We start from the raw sequence: 13,545 nt of genomic DNA, 5'->3' as shown, positions 1-13,545 counted from the left end.
TTGACAAAATGCCTTAATCGAAGGATTATATAACGTACACAAATTTTAAAACTTTAAAATACCTTTTTTTTTTTTGGAGAAAATAAAAGGACAATATCTAAAATTACCATTTCAAATATGTAATTCAAAATTTAGTAAATTAAAAAAAAAAAATTGATGACGCCATTTTGGCCCAAAGCTTCTAGCCAACATTTCAATAAATTGAAGAATGCAATCAATTTCACAATTACTAAGATGTAACTTGTAATCAAGGATGTCAATACCGTACCGGAGGCCGTACCGGTTTGGCCACCGGTACGATATATTTCGAATACAGGTCAATACCAGTGTATCGTTTCGGGTTTACCGCTATTTTATATATTTAATATATGTATATATACACACACAAAATCTCTATTTACCATAAAACAATACCTCAAAAATTCATGTTTACCATAAAACATTACTTCAATTAAGAACAAATAATTCATAGTTTTAAACTTTAACATCAACTAAAAAAAAAAAAAAAAAAAAAAAGAAGGTATATTTCATGTTTTGGTCCAGTATCCAATTACCGGCTGGTACAGCCGGATTTTTCCGGTACGGTTGGAATTTTTTCCGGTATGAAACAGGGGGTCGAGCGTACCGGATTGCTGGCCGGTATGGTATATTCTGGTCGTACCGACCGGTACGGTACGAAATCAATAACCTTGCTTGTAATTGGTATACAATAGAAATGATATTAATGATAATTTTGTGTAAAAATGATGTATTACAAAATTACGATCCGCCACCTCGACTAGTTATGAAAAAACTTGTAAAATTGTGTGCTTGTATGATTGGTGTTTTCGTTGAAGGATGCAATTTAGTAAAATTGTACTCCCTCCGTCCCACTTCGTTTGTCCTGTTTGAAAAGTCAAACTTTTTAAGGGAACATCATTTATTTTCTTGTCTATCTTTTAAAAATGTACAAGTTTCCAAAACTACCCTTAAATAAATTTATCAAAAAATTAAATTAGTAAATTAATAGGGGTATAATAGAAACATTAGTAAATTAATGACTTTTATTTTTAGAAACAGGACAATATTTTGAGACATTTCAAAATAGAATAGAGGACAAACAAAGTGGGACGGAGGGAGTATAATTTACTCGTGTGAGTTGTTGTGACTTCAATAACCCTTTGTTTTTCTGAACAGAAAAATTCCCACAGAGGAATCTGAAAAAAATATAATAATAATAATAAAAAAGTACAATAGAAGACAAAAGAGCAGAATCCTCAATACCTCAGAAGCAACCAAGGTTCCTAAGCTGATTCGCTGTCCGTACGCCACGTGTTTACTATATAAGCTACATGGCTTTTTGTCTTCTCCTTCACATGGTCCATTGATTGAGATTGTTCATCCAATGGCCAATAAAAAGCTGCCAAGTTTATTGATCAATATACAAGAAATTGACTGACTCGCAATTGATTGGTTCACATCTTCTTTTTTTCAAAAGCATCTTTTTCTTTTATTTAGCTGATAGTTGGATAAGTATAAAAAAGGTCGGTAAGTCTCACTTTATTATTATTACTTTTTTATTTTTTTGTCATTATCTCTCTTTTTCTATTACCTCTTACATTATTCAAGATTTTTTTTTCCTCAAAAAATTATCTTTTAATTTTTTTTTTTGGTCCCAAATGCTTTAAGGAAATTATTAATAAATTATTTTAAAAAAATTTTAGCACAATTTTAATGAGAAATATAAAAATTGTAAAAAAAATTAATTTTTTTTCTTTTTCCATAAAAAGTTTATAAAAATATTTATTAAACCAACATCTTTGAAACAATCGTTAACTTTTCCATTTAACAAATACTATAATTTCAAAACTATTTACAAATTTTATAGTCTAACGGAAATTTTGTTTGTGGACTCATTTTTTTTTTTTTAAAGAGCATGTTTTAGGATACTATTTTTAATTGAAATTGTGTTTTCACACGAGGTTTTAAAAATATAATTTTAATTATTCTCTCAAAGTTTGATGAAATTGTTGGTTCCTTAATCCCATGTCAATTTCCAACACTTACCACAGACAACGTTAAAGAACATGGAGCTCTCTAACTTCTTAGTTCTTACTTTTATATAGTTTAGTTTTGAATCACTTTTAGATCTCCCTTTCTGCCTCCAGACAGCAAAACCTATTTTAGATTAAGAGCATTACAATGCTGCATTACAAATCTTACACTCTTTATGTCCAGCCAAACCAGCTGAAATAACACAATAAGGGTTCTCTAGATCTCTGAAAAGGAATAGAGTTATGCATGGTGAATATGTGAGTTCTTAACTTCTTATTATATGGATTCAATGAGAGGTAGTTTTGTGTTAATACGTTTTGTATACCATTCTAAATAATTTTGAAGAACTTTATTGAATTATTTATGTCCCTTTAAGAAACTTGATTTAACTCCTTGCATTAACCTCTCACTAGTCATAGTTAGTAATCTGCAGCATGGAATACATACAATATGAAATACATTTATCTCTATTCAGTTTACAGTTTATTTAAAAACTTTCGATATAGAATCAAAAATGAAACCTATATACAAATTATTGGTACCAGCCCGCATTCCGTGAACATGTATTTGAAGATAGCAAAGATACTGTGCAGCCTAGGGAGCGAGTCTTCATTTGTTGGCTACGCTTCATGGAGTTGCAAACTCTTCAGTTCTTCAACTGTGGTTAGATATTATATCCTCCAAAGTCCACATTCCATCACATAAAATGAGGTTCAAAAGATTTCTCGGTCATGGGTCATGAGATAGTTGATATATTCCTCTTTATGGAATTCCAAGTCATATTTCTGATTCTTCGACTTCAGAAGTAACAACAAAGCTGGGAAATGCGAGTGTTATATCCCTGGAAAGTAGGAAAAAAAATATTGGCGTGTCAAGGATTTAACGCCAGTAAGCTGATTGTATATAATAAATTAATAACACTAGTATAAATTTAGAAATCCCAACCAAATGGCTGAGGCAAGCAAAGTTAACTTGGTAGTCATAACAAGAACATGCGAGTTCTGGGGTGATCTGGATATTGAGAAATATTATGAACTTATTACTCACTTTAAATACGGTAGAGTCATGTTCTTTATCAGAGAAGGATTTTTCAAAACAAACTCCTTCCACTCTTCTTGATCAATTCTTCCATCACCTTTTGCATCTGCTTCATTATAAGTCTATAGGAAAGAATTTAGAATATATACTTCAAAGTTTTGAATGAGCTTGAAAAACTGGATGAAAAGGTAAGAGAAATCTGTACCTTATCCACAATTACTTCAATAACATCATCTGAAAGTAACAAATCTGATTCATGCAAAAGTGCCAAGACCATTTCCTTCAACTGTCAAATAATTTAGTATTGTAAGCTTAGGTTGCTCAAGTTAGATTTAGAAACACATCTTTACCACCATCAACCTTGAAATTTTCACTGCCATATTCATTAATCAATGACATTCAAAAGGTAACAGGCAATGAAACAATGGCCAAAGACTAAATCTAAATAGTGGCAGTTCGTAATACAAGTCCTTTTAAGTAGGTTTGTTAGCTCAAATTAATAGGAATATGTATAAGCCTCACAGTGTAGAAGAAATTTCAGTAATCTGTGAAAAATGAAGTAAATTTATAGAAACTGGAATTTGCAGAATCTATGTGATGAGAAGGAAATCAATTGGCAATACTCACCTCATCTCTCTCAATATATCCGGTTTGCCTCAGGTCATATAATTTAAAAGCAACTGCAAAAAGATTCCACCTTTTTAGTAGATGCTAATGTGCTTTGTAGAATGTCTGAACAATATTGTGGTGAAAAGATATAAATTACTTGGTATAACTATTCCTGTTTAACTTACAGCAGAATTTTGAGAATTGAAAAATCATGATTATATATATTTTATTGAAAAACTAGTCTTACATGCAATTTTGTCTTCTACAGATGCATTTGGATGAAAGACACCCAATGATCTAACAAATTCTCCAAACTCAATAACCCCATTGCGCTTTATGTCAAATAAATCGAAAACCTACAAGAAAACACCAGGTTGATATATTTAGAAAGAAGACAATAACAAGTGCAGACTTTTACATTCGTTCAAAATAAAGTTGAATTTTCATATACGGATGACAAAAAGGGTGAAGAAGCTACAATGTTATAGCACCAATAGCAATTTAAAATCACAATAATATCAGCCTTTGCTACTTCCTTATAAAGTTAACATCTACCAAGCAGCGATATTTTAGTTCCAAATAATTCAGTAATAGCACTAGTAATAGCTTGTCATATCAGCAGCACAGGGATGAAATCAAAGATCATGAAACTAGAGATGAGGAGTGAGCATCACATACCCTGTCCGCGAAGAGATTTCTTTTATTTCTGTTCCTGAACAGTGCAAGCTGGAATTCTTCCTGCAGACAAGATAACTTAGTAATTAATATTTTGGAGAAAGTTAACAACTAAAACCATCAGAGTAACTAGATATTGAATTTGTAGGAGCTATAACAATATATTCCTAACACAAATTGGATTGTTACAAGTTGCCTTTGCAAACCCCCACCTTGTGAATGAGCCCATCATCAGATATTGAACTGCTCAATTTCTTAAAAAGTTCATATAAGGCCTCTACTTCATTGACAGTAACTGCAAAGATAAAAATTATAAAATTATTAAAAAAAAAAAAAATCCAGAAATCCAACATTAATTTTGGGTGATATGCAAATCATGACAGTGAGGGGTCAGCAGGTATGGTCATATCTTTAGCAGCATGCATGATGGATTGAAACTGAAACAACTTCATATAGCTGAAACCAGACCTGGAACTCCCTTGTCTTTCTAACCCAATGCTCCTAATCATACCATAAATGACTCGAATGCTCCTTTTTTCACCATGTAATGCGTAACTCCTTATAATTATATTGGATCTGATTTGGGCATTTTGATTGTCTAACCTGACATTTCTCTCTGACTTTGAGCAAAACTACAGTGTAGCGCCTTTTCATTGTATCAATTATCTAAGTCAATTTTCAGTACATGAGATTTCCAGCACATGAGGTATGCCAAACCTTGTACCATTTCTACGTATTAACTCTCTACCTTTAAAAAAAAAAAAAAAAAAAAAACTAAGTTAAATGTATGGATTTATTGACCTTTAACTAGTAACACAAAACATTAAATGGCTAGAGCTTACAATCTGATAATATTTTTGAAACACAGTGACGAATGCCTAGAAAAAGGTGCTGAGGCCAGATACAGGTTCTTAAGCAAAATTATCTGAAAAATGACCAGGATTGGTTCCAATTATTTGATGTGGAGAATTTGGAAGAAAGGAATGCACGCACTTTTGAAGGAAATGAGCTCTCAATGGTGAACTTGAATTTCTTGTTCTTATGATGTTTACGCAAGTGGGAGCAGGCTGCCAGTTCATCTACTTCGACAGATTTCTTTGAATTTATGGATTTTTTTTTTTTTTTCCTGGCGCATCCTTTTTATACTGCCCATGCACTGGATTCCACCACTTTTTTTCTCTGTTTTTAATGAATTTATTTACTTATAAAAATGGTTCATTACTGAAACTAAGCAGATGCAAACAGCAAGTTGCAAGAGAATACCAGGGTCAAGAAGCATACTCACAAGGTGTTTCAGCAGCAAGAACAATAGGATCCTCATACCCTTGTGGTTGAGCTTTCTTTGAGCAAAAGCAGCCCATTAGACAATTTAGTATAGTTCACTTTCAAATATGTTGAAAATCCACAGATTCATGCCAATGATACCACTAGAAAAAGCCCCACCTGCCAACATTCAAAAGAAGAAAGAACCAGCCAATCATGAACCACCACTTAAACAGTGAACCAAAATTCTATGAAACATTTTGCTGATTTCTATGCTGAGAAGTGCTAGATAATGTAATTTGTGGCCTTTGATCACCAAACCATAATGGTCCAGGGTTGCCATTGCCATTAGCATAATGGCAAACACTATAACAATTGAACTCAAACCATCAGTAATAAGTTAGAGAAGTGGATGAGACACATCTACTTTTGACCAATAAGAATGCATCCACTTGATGCTTGAAGCAGTGCACAATTCTGGTGATAGTGTGCTAAGTGTCCAAGATTTGGTGAAATGACTTTACAGAGAAACATATGTAAACTGCACTAAACCAGTGTATACAATGAATGTTCAATTACTTTCAGAACAGTCAATCCATTGATGATCAGTGCACAAGCTAATTAACTTGGTCCCAGTGAGCCATACCTAAGATGAACAACTGTGTCACATGAATCAACAGCTTGCAGGTTACAGTTTGAGAGAGAGGGAGATGCAATTGGATGAGTAATATAGGTCAGAGTCTAAAGCAGGACAGAATAAGTAGCAAATAGAAAAAAGGGAAAAGAAGATGAAACATGACAAATTCTAAGCTTCACCACCTCAAATCTACCCGAAAACCTTAGGCTTCACCACTGCTTGGAGGTGATTCCAAGCACCCTTAGGTTGTGAAGCTTAGGATTTGTCTTGTTTCATCTTCTTTTCTCTAATTAGAATATCCCAAGCTATTTCTAGAGCCTCTTTTCAATTTGGCTTCAAGGATTACATTTACATCCTATAAAATTCTCAACAGCATTAAATACCAAATTCAATAAGTAAAAGTTCAAAATTCAAAAATGAAATCTGGAAAAATAATAAATTCTGAAATTCTATTGTGCTTCTTGCATAAGGGTCGATCATGCATTGTTTGCAATTCTGGCAGCAAGGCCACATTAAAGACTATTTGGTAATGGTGGGTGGTTTAGATTATGAGATGATGAGAACATAATAATAATTATTCAACAACAAAAAAAGTCAGTCCCAAAAAAATAATAATTATTATAGTAAGAATAATAATATAAATATAACAGCAACAGCAATAATAACTAACAATTAACTAGAAAGACAAACTATTCAGATGATTCAGGGAACAGAATGTTGAGTTAAAAGGAAGACAAAATTGTCCCTTCATATGACACATCCCATAAACCAGCTCTATCACACAAGAAGTTTACTCTACATAAAAGCTATTTGTCACTTTATTAAGTAGCAATTGACATTGTAAATGTTGCATTATATACCACACATATATGATCAATCTTGCTTCTGAAATATCCAGTTTGAATTGAATAAATTTATCATTCAGTCCATGACTGCAGGAGTAGTTCATATTGTTTCAAATGCAGAGATGGAGACAAATTGACTTCCTGATCAGTTTTGAAAGCAAATTCATCAAATACCCATAACTTGGAGATGAAAAATGTGTCCTCTGGTTGTTAAACAATTGCAGTTTATATATATATATATATATATATATATATTAAACTATGTATTGGGCGAGAATAACCACAAATTTTATAATGATATCAAGTGGCAAAGAAAAAAAATTTTATAGAACTCAATGGCCTAGTCAACAAAGAAAAGAGACAGTTTTTATGGCCTCATGTAATGTTGACAACCATAAGCAAATAAAATATTTTCTCAAGCTCAGCCACACATCCATGTGGGACTGAGCAACAATCATGCCTCAAACCACTTACATAAGATATTAAAATGAATGAAAACAATTTTTTTTTTTTTTTCTCAAGTAATTAATCCCTCAAAACCAGTAAAGCCTATGTAAGCAGAGCTGACCTTCCCCGATCAATCCCAGTATATATAAGAGATATTCAAAGCAATCAAGTTCTACAAGCTGTCTACCACACAACTACAAATTTAACAAATAAAGAAATACAATTGAACGCCCCCTTCACAACCCCACCACCACCCTCAAGATAGACACACACGCACCCACATATAACAAATAGAAATATACATAAGGAGTCATTAATAAAGGATCAAACTTGAGTTACAACTTATAATATGTTGGGTATAAACATGTGTAAGTAGAAGTCTCAGATGGACGCAAAATATAGAACTTGAGGAATTAATATAACATATTTGGACTTGAACTCATAAGCTTAAATTTTTTCGGTTAGGTGTGTCCTTTTATGCTAAATTAAGGACTCACATGTGAGTATACAAGTTTAAGCCGCAGTCCAACATTAAGGAAAAGTAAAGAACGTCCAAAGCCATAGGCTTAATCTTTTCGGTTAAACAATGTCCCAGACAATAGAAAATCACAATAGTTCATGCTAGATGTAAAACCCCAGAAACAGCAAAGCTCAATTCTGTAATGCTACATTGCTACCTACCTTTTGTTTTTGAGATATTCAATGAAAATATCAGAAATTTTAGAGTAATATAGCTCTTTAAGGAAATCATAAATGTTATAAAAGAAAAAGAAATTATGGTCGGTTGATGGCCTGGGTAAAATTTAATTACTTTATCATGAATGAATCAACTACTGACACCTGATTCCGTTGAAGATCCATAGCCAATCCGAAATTGTGGAACTAAGATGTTGTTGTTGTTGTTGAAACTAAATAAGAACTTTGCTTATGATCATAATATTCAGAATTACCATCCAGGAGCCGAACAAGAAAATTGATCAATCATTAAAAAACAAAGAATGAAGGTGAAAGATTAAGTAGTTTGACTCCTGATACAATCCAGAAATCTATATGCACAGAATGAAATTTAGCAATTTTTGGAAACCTTGGAGATTTTCCAATGCTGGACTCAAGAACAAACCTAAGCAACAAAATCCAGAAGAAAAGACAATAAAAAAGAGAACCCATTTCAGTCAACCAAACAAATGCCTCAAAAAAAGGAAAAAAGGAAGATAATTTACACAAGAAGAAGAACAGAGCACACCTCCAAACACATCTACACAGACAAATGTGTGCCTGTGTATGAGAGAGAGAGAGAGAGTTTTTACCTGGGAGTATAGATGAAGTAGGGGAAGGCTGAGATTAGTCTGGATTATAATTTATGTGTTTCTGTGTGTAGAGAGTGCTTGTCAAAGTTCACTTTCTCGTCTCTCTCAGAACATGGAAAATACAATGCATGTTATAAAGACACAGAAAAACAGGGAGAGAAAGACAGAGAAGGGGTTTGAAGTTTGAACGAGTAGTATTTAATTATTGATTCAGTTTCTTTCAGCTGACTGCTGACCCCACTTTAGCTATGAGGCTGCGGGGGCACACTGATGTTGATTAATTTTCATCTATACTTTTTTCTATTAATATATAATACTTTCGTAACATTTTTATAACACTTTTTATAATAAATTATAATCAATTTTTTTTTTATAATAATTTTAAAATTAATAACAATTTTGGTTTTTGGACAATTAATAACAACTTAGATCTTTAATTTAGGGTGAAGATGCAGCAAACGTACAATTGGGTGCCTTTTTTTTGCATAGTTGCATAGATAGGACTGCGACGTATGTATATATAATTGACCTGAGAGTCGGACCACTGCTTAAAGCTTAAAAAACGCTGTCACTCTGGGCCGCAACTTGCTGAGTACAGCCATTCAAAGAGGAGAGACAAGTGAAGACTCTGGGAAAGAAAGATTAAATTTATGATGCACGCAAAAATTAGCACATAGGTTAAGTTTTTTTGTTTTTTTTTCCTGATGGTGAGCTACCCACATGTATGACTATTGGGCCTAAAAGTTCATGACTCGATGCCAACAAAATGTCACAGCTGACCCCATCTTTATTTTAGTTTTTTATTTATTAATTTCATCAGAGGCGGCGTTCATTAAGGACAGAGTGGTAAAAAATTTATATATAATAATTTTAAAATTTTTATTTGTCTATCCTTCAAAAAAATTTTGAGAACACCCTCAATTTTTTTATGCCAATAAAATTAAATTTTACTCCATAATTTGTTCTACATTCAATGAATGAATAATCTCTTGGTTGTGTACATTAAAAGAGATGTAGCCTGTAGCATTGATAATGAGACTACCATACAACAATTTCAAAATATGAAAACTCGTAGAAAGTAATTGTAAATTTTATGTATTTGTGTATTTTTTTTTTTATTGTTGTTGTTATCAATATATGAATTTCTCATTTTATTAGATTGTATAATTTATACTTCTTAAGAAACACCTTGAGAAAAATTCGTGAAGCCGCCATTGAATTTCATCAACATTTTTTATATATGTCCAAACAATCTTCCATGTTGCTTATAGTCAGATAGCATTCCTACACAAGATTGGTTATGAACATTATTAGGAGCATTTGAAAGATTTCACAAATATAAATAGTAGAAGAGCACCACATACTTACGTGTTTCGATAATAGCTATATGTCCACGAGTAATAGAGGATGAATTTTAGAAAGAATTTATCAGGTGTTTACACACCCAATTTATCTAGAACTTTCTTAAACTAATTTGGTAGCACCTTGCTTAAATTAGTTTACTATGAAACTCTATTAAATATTTAAGGAAGTAGTTTGGACTTTGGAGTGCGCTAAAGGTTCTAGTTTGTGAAGCATGCATGTTGTTCGTGAAGAGAACCATATAGAATAAGTTTAGGGGTTTGAAGTGTTAAATTATCGATTGTCCCAAAAACTTATATCTCTTACTTTGATATCATATTAAATTACCGATTGTCAAAAAAGTTTAAACTATTAAAAAATGATAAATTTAATCATTTAATCACATACTTCTAACATGAAGCTATTGTGGTGAGATCAAGTGAGTTATCTGAATCGTAGGTCTGTTTAGATACCGTTTATTTGCTAAAAACTGAAAATTTATTACTGAAAATACTGTAGTAAAATAATTTTTAAAAATGTGGATAATACCATGGGACCCAAAAATATATGGATATGCGTGTTTTTGTGTTTTTGGCTGGGTTATGAACAGTGCCATGAGACCCAACCAAAACAAAAACACAAACGCAACACTGAATCAAATGCACATGTAGAGTCTAATCACAAAGGTTTTGTTTCTAGTATGTAAAGTCCTTCTTTTATAGTAGAATTGCGTAATTGGAGTTTGTTCCCTCTGGTTATTTATTTGATAATGTTTTTATCCTTTTTTTTTTAACTTCGTCACCAAATCATGCATATTTTATTTTATATCTCTTACTTTAAAATTTGGCAAGATGTTGATTTATGGTGAATAATAATTATTTTGTGGACCATACAATTGAGATACATTCATAATTAATTAATAATTCTGCATCATATTTAATTACGTGGGTCTAAACTAGAACTTTCCAAAGTCACTTATCATCAATGAGATACGTATCTATCCACACACAATCTTGCTTATCAAAGGACCCAGAGTCGGATTTAAAAAATACCCAACTGTAAAATAAGTTTGAAAGTCAATAATAAAAATATAAAACAAATGTATTTGTGGACATCATTTTTGTTTTTCTCTCCTATAAAAAAGTAATAAAGGACAATATTTTGTTGAAATAGCGGGCGAGGGAGAGGAAGGAAGGTCCAAATCAATAGTTTTCCAATATATTATATACATATTTGTAGGGATTAGAGCTCAAAATAGTGTATTGGGCCTTGGGTCTTATTTGAGGACATTAAGAAGTTTGAGGAGGAGCGAATAGTTATTAAAGGGTTCCCAATTAAAGTCTCATAAATGGGGGATGAATTGAAGGTAATCCGAGGAGGATACCTCTTTGGATGCGACGAATGTAGTCCAAGTGTGTACTCTAGCAATTAATGTGCCCCATGAACATACGAGAATGAAGGAAACTCAAAATATCTAAAAGGAAAGTTGCTACCACCGCATTAAATGCATTGTAGCTACTTTTCTGACCGCATTTATGTGGAGAAGACCTCTAATCAGTGCTACCTTAGCTACCACAACTCACAGAAGGCTGAAAAGGGTATCTGATGGGACAGACACTTAAGTAGGAACTCAGATGATCAACAAGTGTAGGATCAAGATGATCAACAAGTGTAGGATCAAGATGATCCAAAAGGAGCTATATAATGTAAGAGACCTTCCATGAAAATGTGATAGCAATCTAAATCATTCTGATATCTAAGAGTGATCATTTTATACGGGTTTAACCTTTTCGGACTGAAAGTTTATTGATATCAGTATCCTTTATTTGTATTTGATCGTCATGCAATTCCATACTAGCGGTTGTCCAACTCGTTAGGACCTAGTTCTTTGACCCATTCTCTACAAATTTATTGTCTTGAACTCATTGGACCAAGACTCCATACCTTTTAGGCTTGGGTCCCAAATTGTGACCCTACAATATCTATTATCACACCTTATAAATTCTAGTAGTCCAAAATTAGGTTAGGAACGTATGCAGTTTCTCTTTTTGTTTTTGTTTTATTTTATTTTTATGAAATCTGCAAGTTTCTTTTATTTGTTTAATTATGTGTATCTTTATAACCTCTCCTAACAATTATAAAAAGGGGTTAAGATAGAGCTGACTTATGGATCATGATGGTTAAGTCTTAATTTCTTATTTATTTCCAATCTGTAATAACATATTTGATACTGATCTTCTTATATATATGTTAAAAGTTTGTAATCACACGTTTGGTTGAGCCTTGCAGTTTTTATTTATTTATTTTTGATTAATAATGAAAGTAAATTCACTTCAGAAAAAAAGAAAAAGAAAAAAGGACGTGTTTGGTTGAGTTCAAAGCCAACCCATGAAGAGCAAAGACAACAAGGGGTTCCTGTCCCTTTGGAGCATGAAAGAAGGATAGAGTTTCCTCTGAAAAAAATGTTACACGTTGAGTCAAATAGGTATTCTCTTTCTCTCTCTCTCTCTCATATATATATAATTACATGTTTTATTTAAATATTACATGATTTGCTAAGTTATTAATAGATTATTTAAACCAATCTTCTCTCTTTTGTTTAAATAATCTATTAATAATTTAGCAAATCGTGTAATATTTAAATAAAACATGTAATTATATATATATATATATATATATATATATATATATATATATATATATATACAATCGTTTATACGGTTAGAAATAAGTTTTCTAACTGTTCTTCTGATTGAGCAAGTGTTTCTCTATTTGCTCATTTAGTTAGGTTAGTAAGGGATATTTGAATTCTATGGCCCATAGTTTGGCTAAATGTTCTTTTGATTTAAATTGTGTGCTATTTTGTAATATTTCAAACCTTCCCTTAGCTGATTGGGAATCATGGAAGATAGACTCACTCTATTTCTATTTTGTTTTTATTTTAAAAGATGAGCAAGACCGTAAACGAGTCCAACTATCAAGTTCATATCAAGTTTATTATTAAGTTAATTTCATTGGACAAGTGGTCCCAACTCCCAATTAATTAAAGTTTTAGTAAAATATGAGCTAATTTGTCAAACTCATACCAAATTCATTATCAAGCCCATAAATAAGCTTACGTTTAGGTAGTTTTATATTAAGCCCAATTTTTTTTTTTTTTTTTTGCTTGGGCTTGGCTCATTTATTAAATATGCTTAAAACTATCCTTAATATTTATAAATCGAATCAAATATAAATTGTTCAAAAACGACTTGATTAATTTACAATGCATTAAAAAAAAATCTTTATTTTATAAAAAGAGAAGAAAAAAGAAGTCCAAGTAAAAGCAAAGATAGCCCCAGTAAGGTCA

The 13,545-nt window shown here is 32.0% G+C and overlaps 1 protein-coding gene across 5 annotated transcripts; it reads right to left on the bottom strand.

Moving 5' to 3' along the window:
• Positions 1 to 2,474: 2,474 nt before the first annotated feature.
• LOC126698411 (calcineurin B-like protein 4) lies at positions 2,475 to 9,024 on the bottom strand. Of its 5 annotated transcripts, none has more exons than XM_050395612.1 (9): positions 8,856 to 9,023; positions 5,642 to 5,799; positions 4,569 to 4,651; positions 4,360 to 4,419; positions 3,929 to 4,037; positions 3,700 to 3,752; positions 3,278 to 3,358; positions 3,082 to 3,194; positions 2,475 to 2,875 (listed from the first exon to the last, which is right to left on the bottom strand). In XM_050395612.1, the coding sequence occupies exons 2-9, from the start codon at positions 5,715 to 5,717 to the stop codon at positions 2,812 to 2,814; spliced, it is 639 nt and encodes a 212-aa protein (XP_050251569.1). In that variant the 5' UTR covers positions 5,718 to 5,799; positions 8,856 to 9,023; the 3' UTR covers positions 2,475 to 2,811. The 5 variants fall into 5 exon arrangements, with proteins under 5 accessions (XP_050251569.1, XP_050251570.1, XP_050251571.1 ...); XM_050395613.1 differs by lacking the exon at positions 8,856 to 9,023 and adding an exon at positions 6,266 to 7,298; XM_050395614.1 differs by lacking the exon at positions 8,856 to 9,023 and having other exon boundaries at positions 5,620 to 5,771.
• Between the last annotated feature and the right edge of the window lie 4,521 nt (positions 9,025 to 13,545).

The sequence above is a fragment of the Quercus robur genome, chromosome 9 (assembly GCF_932294415.1).
Source record: "Quercus robur chromosome 9, dhQueRobu3.1, whole genome shotgun sequence".
In the NCBI taxonomy this organism is placed as follows: domain Eukaryota; kingdom Viridiplantae; phylum Streptophyta; class Magnoliopsida; order Fagales; family Fagaceae; genus Quercus; species Quercus robur.
Note: the sequence above shows the minus strand (reverse complement) of the source record. Positions and strands in the feature narration are given on the sequence as shown.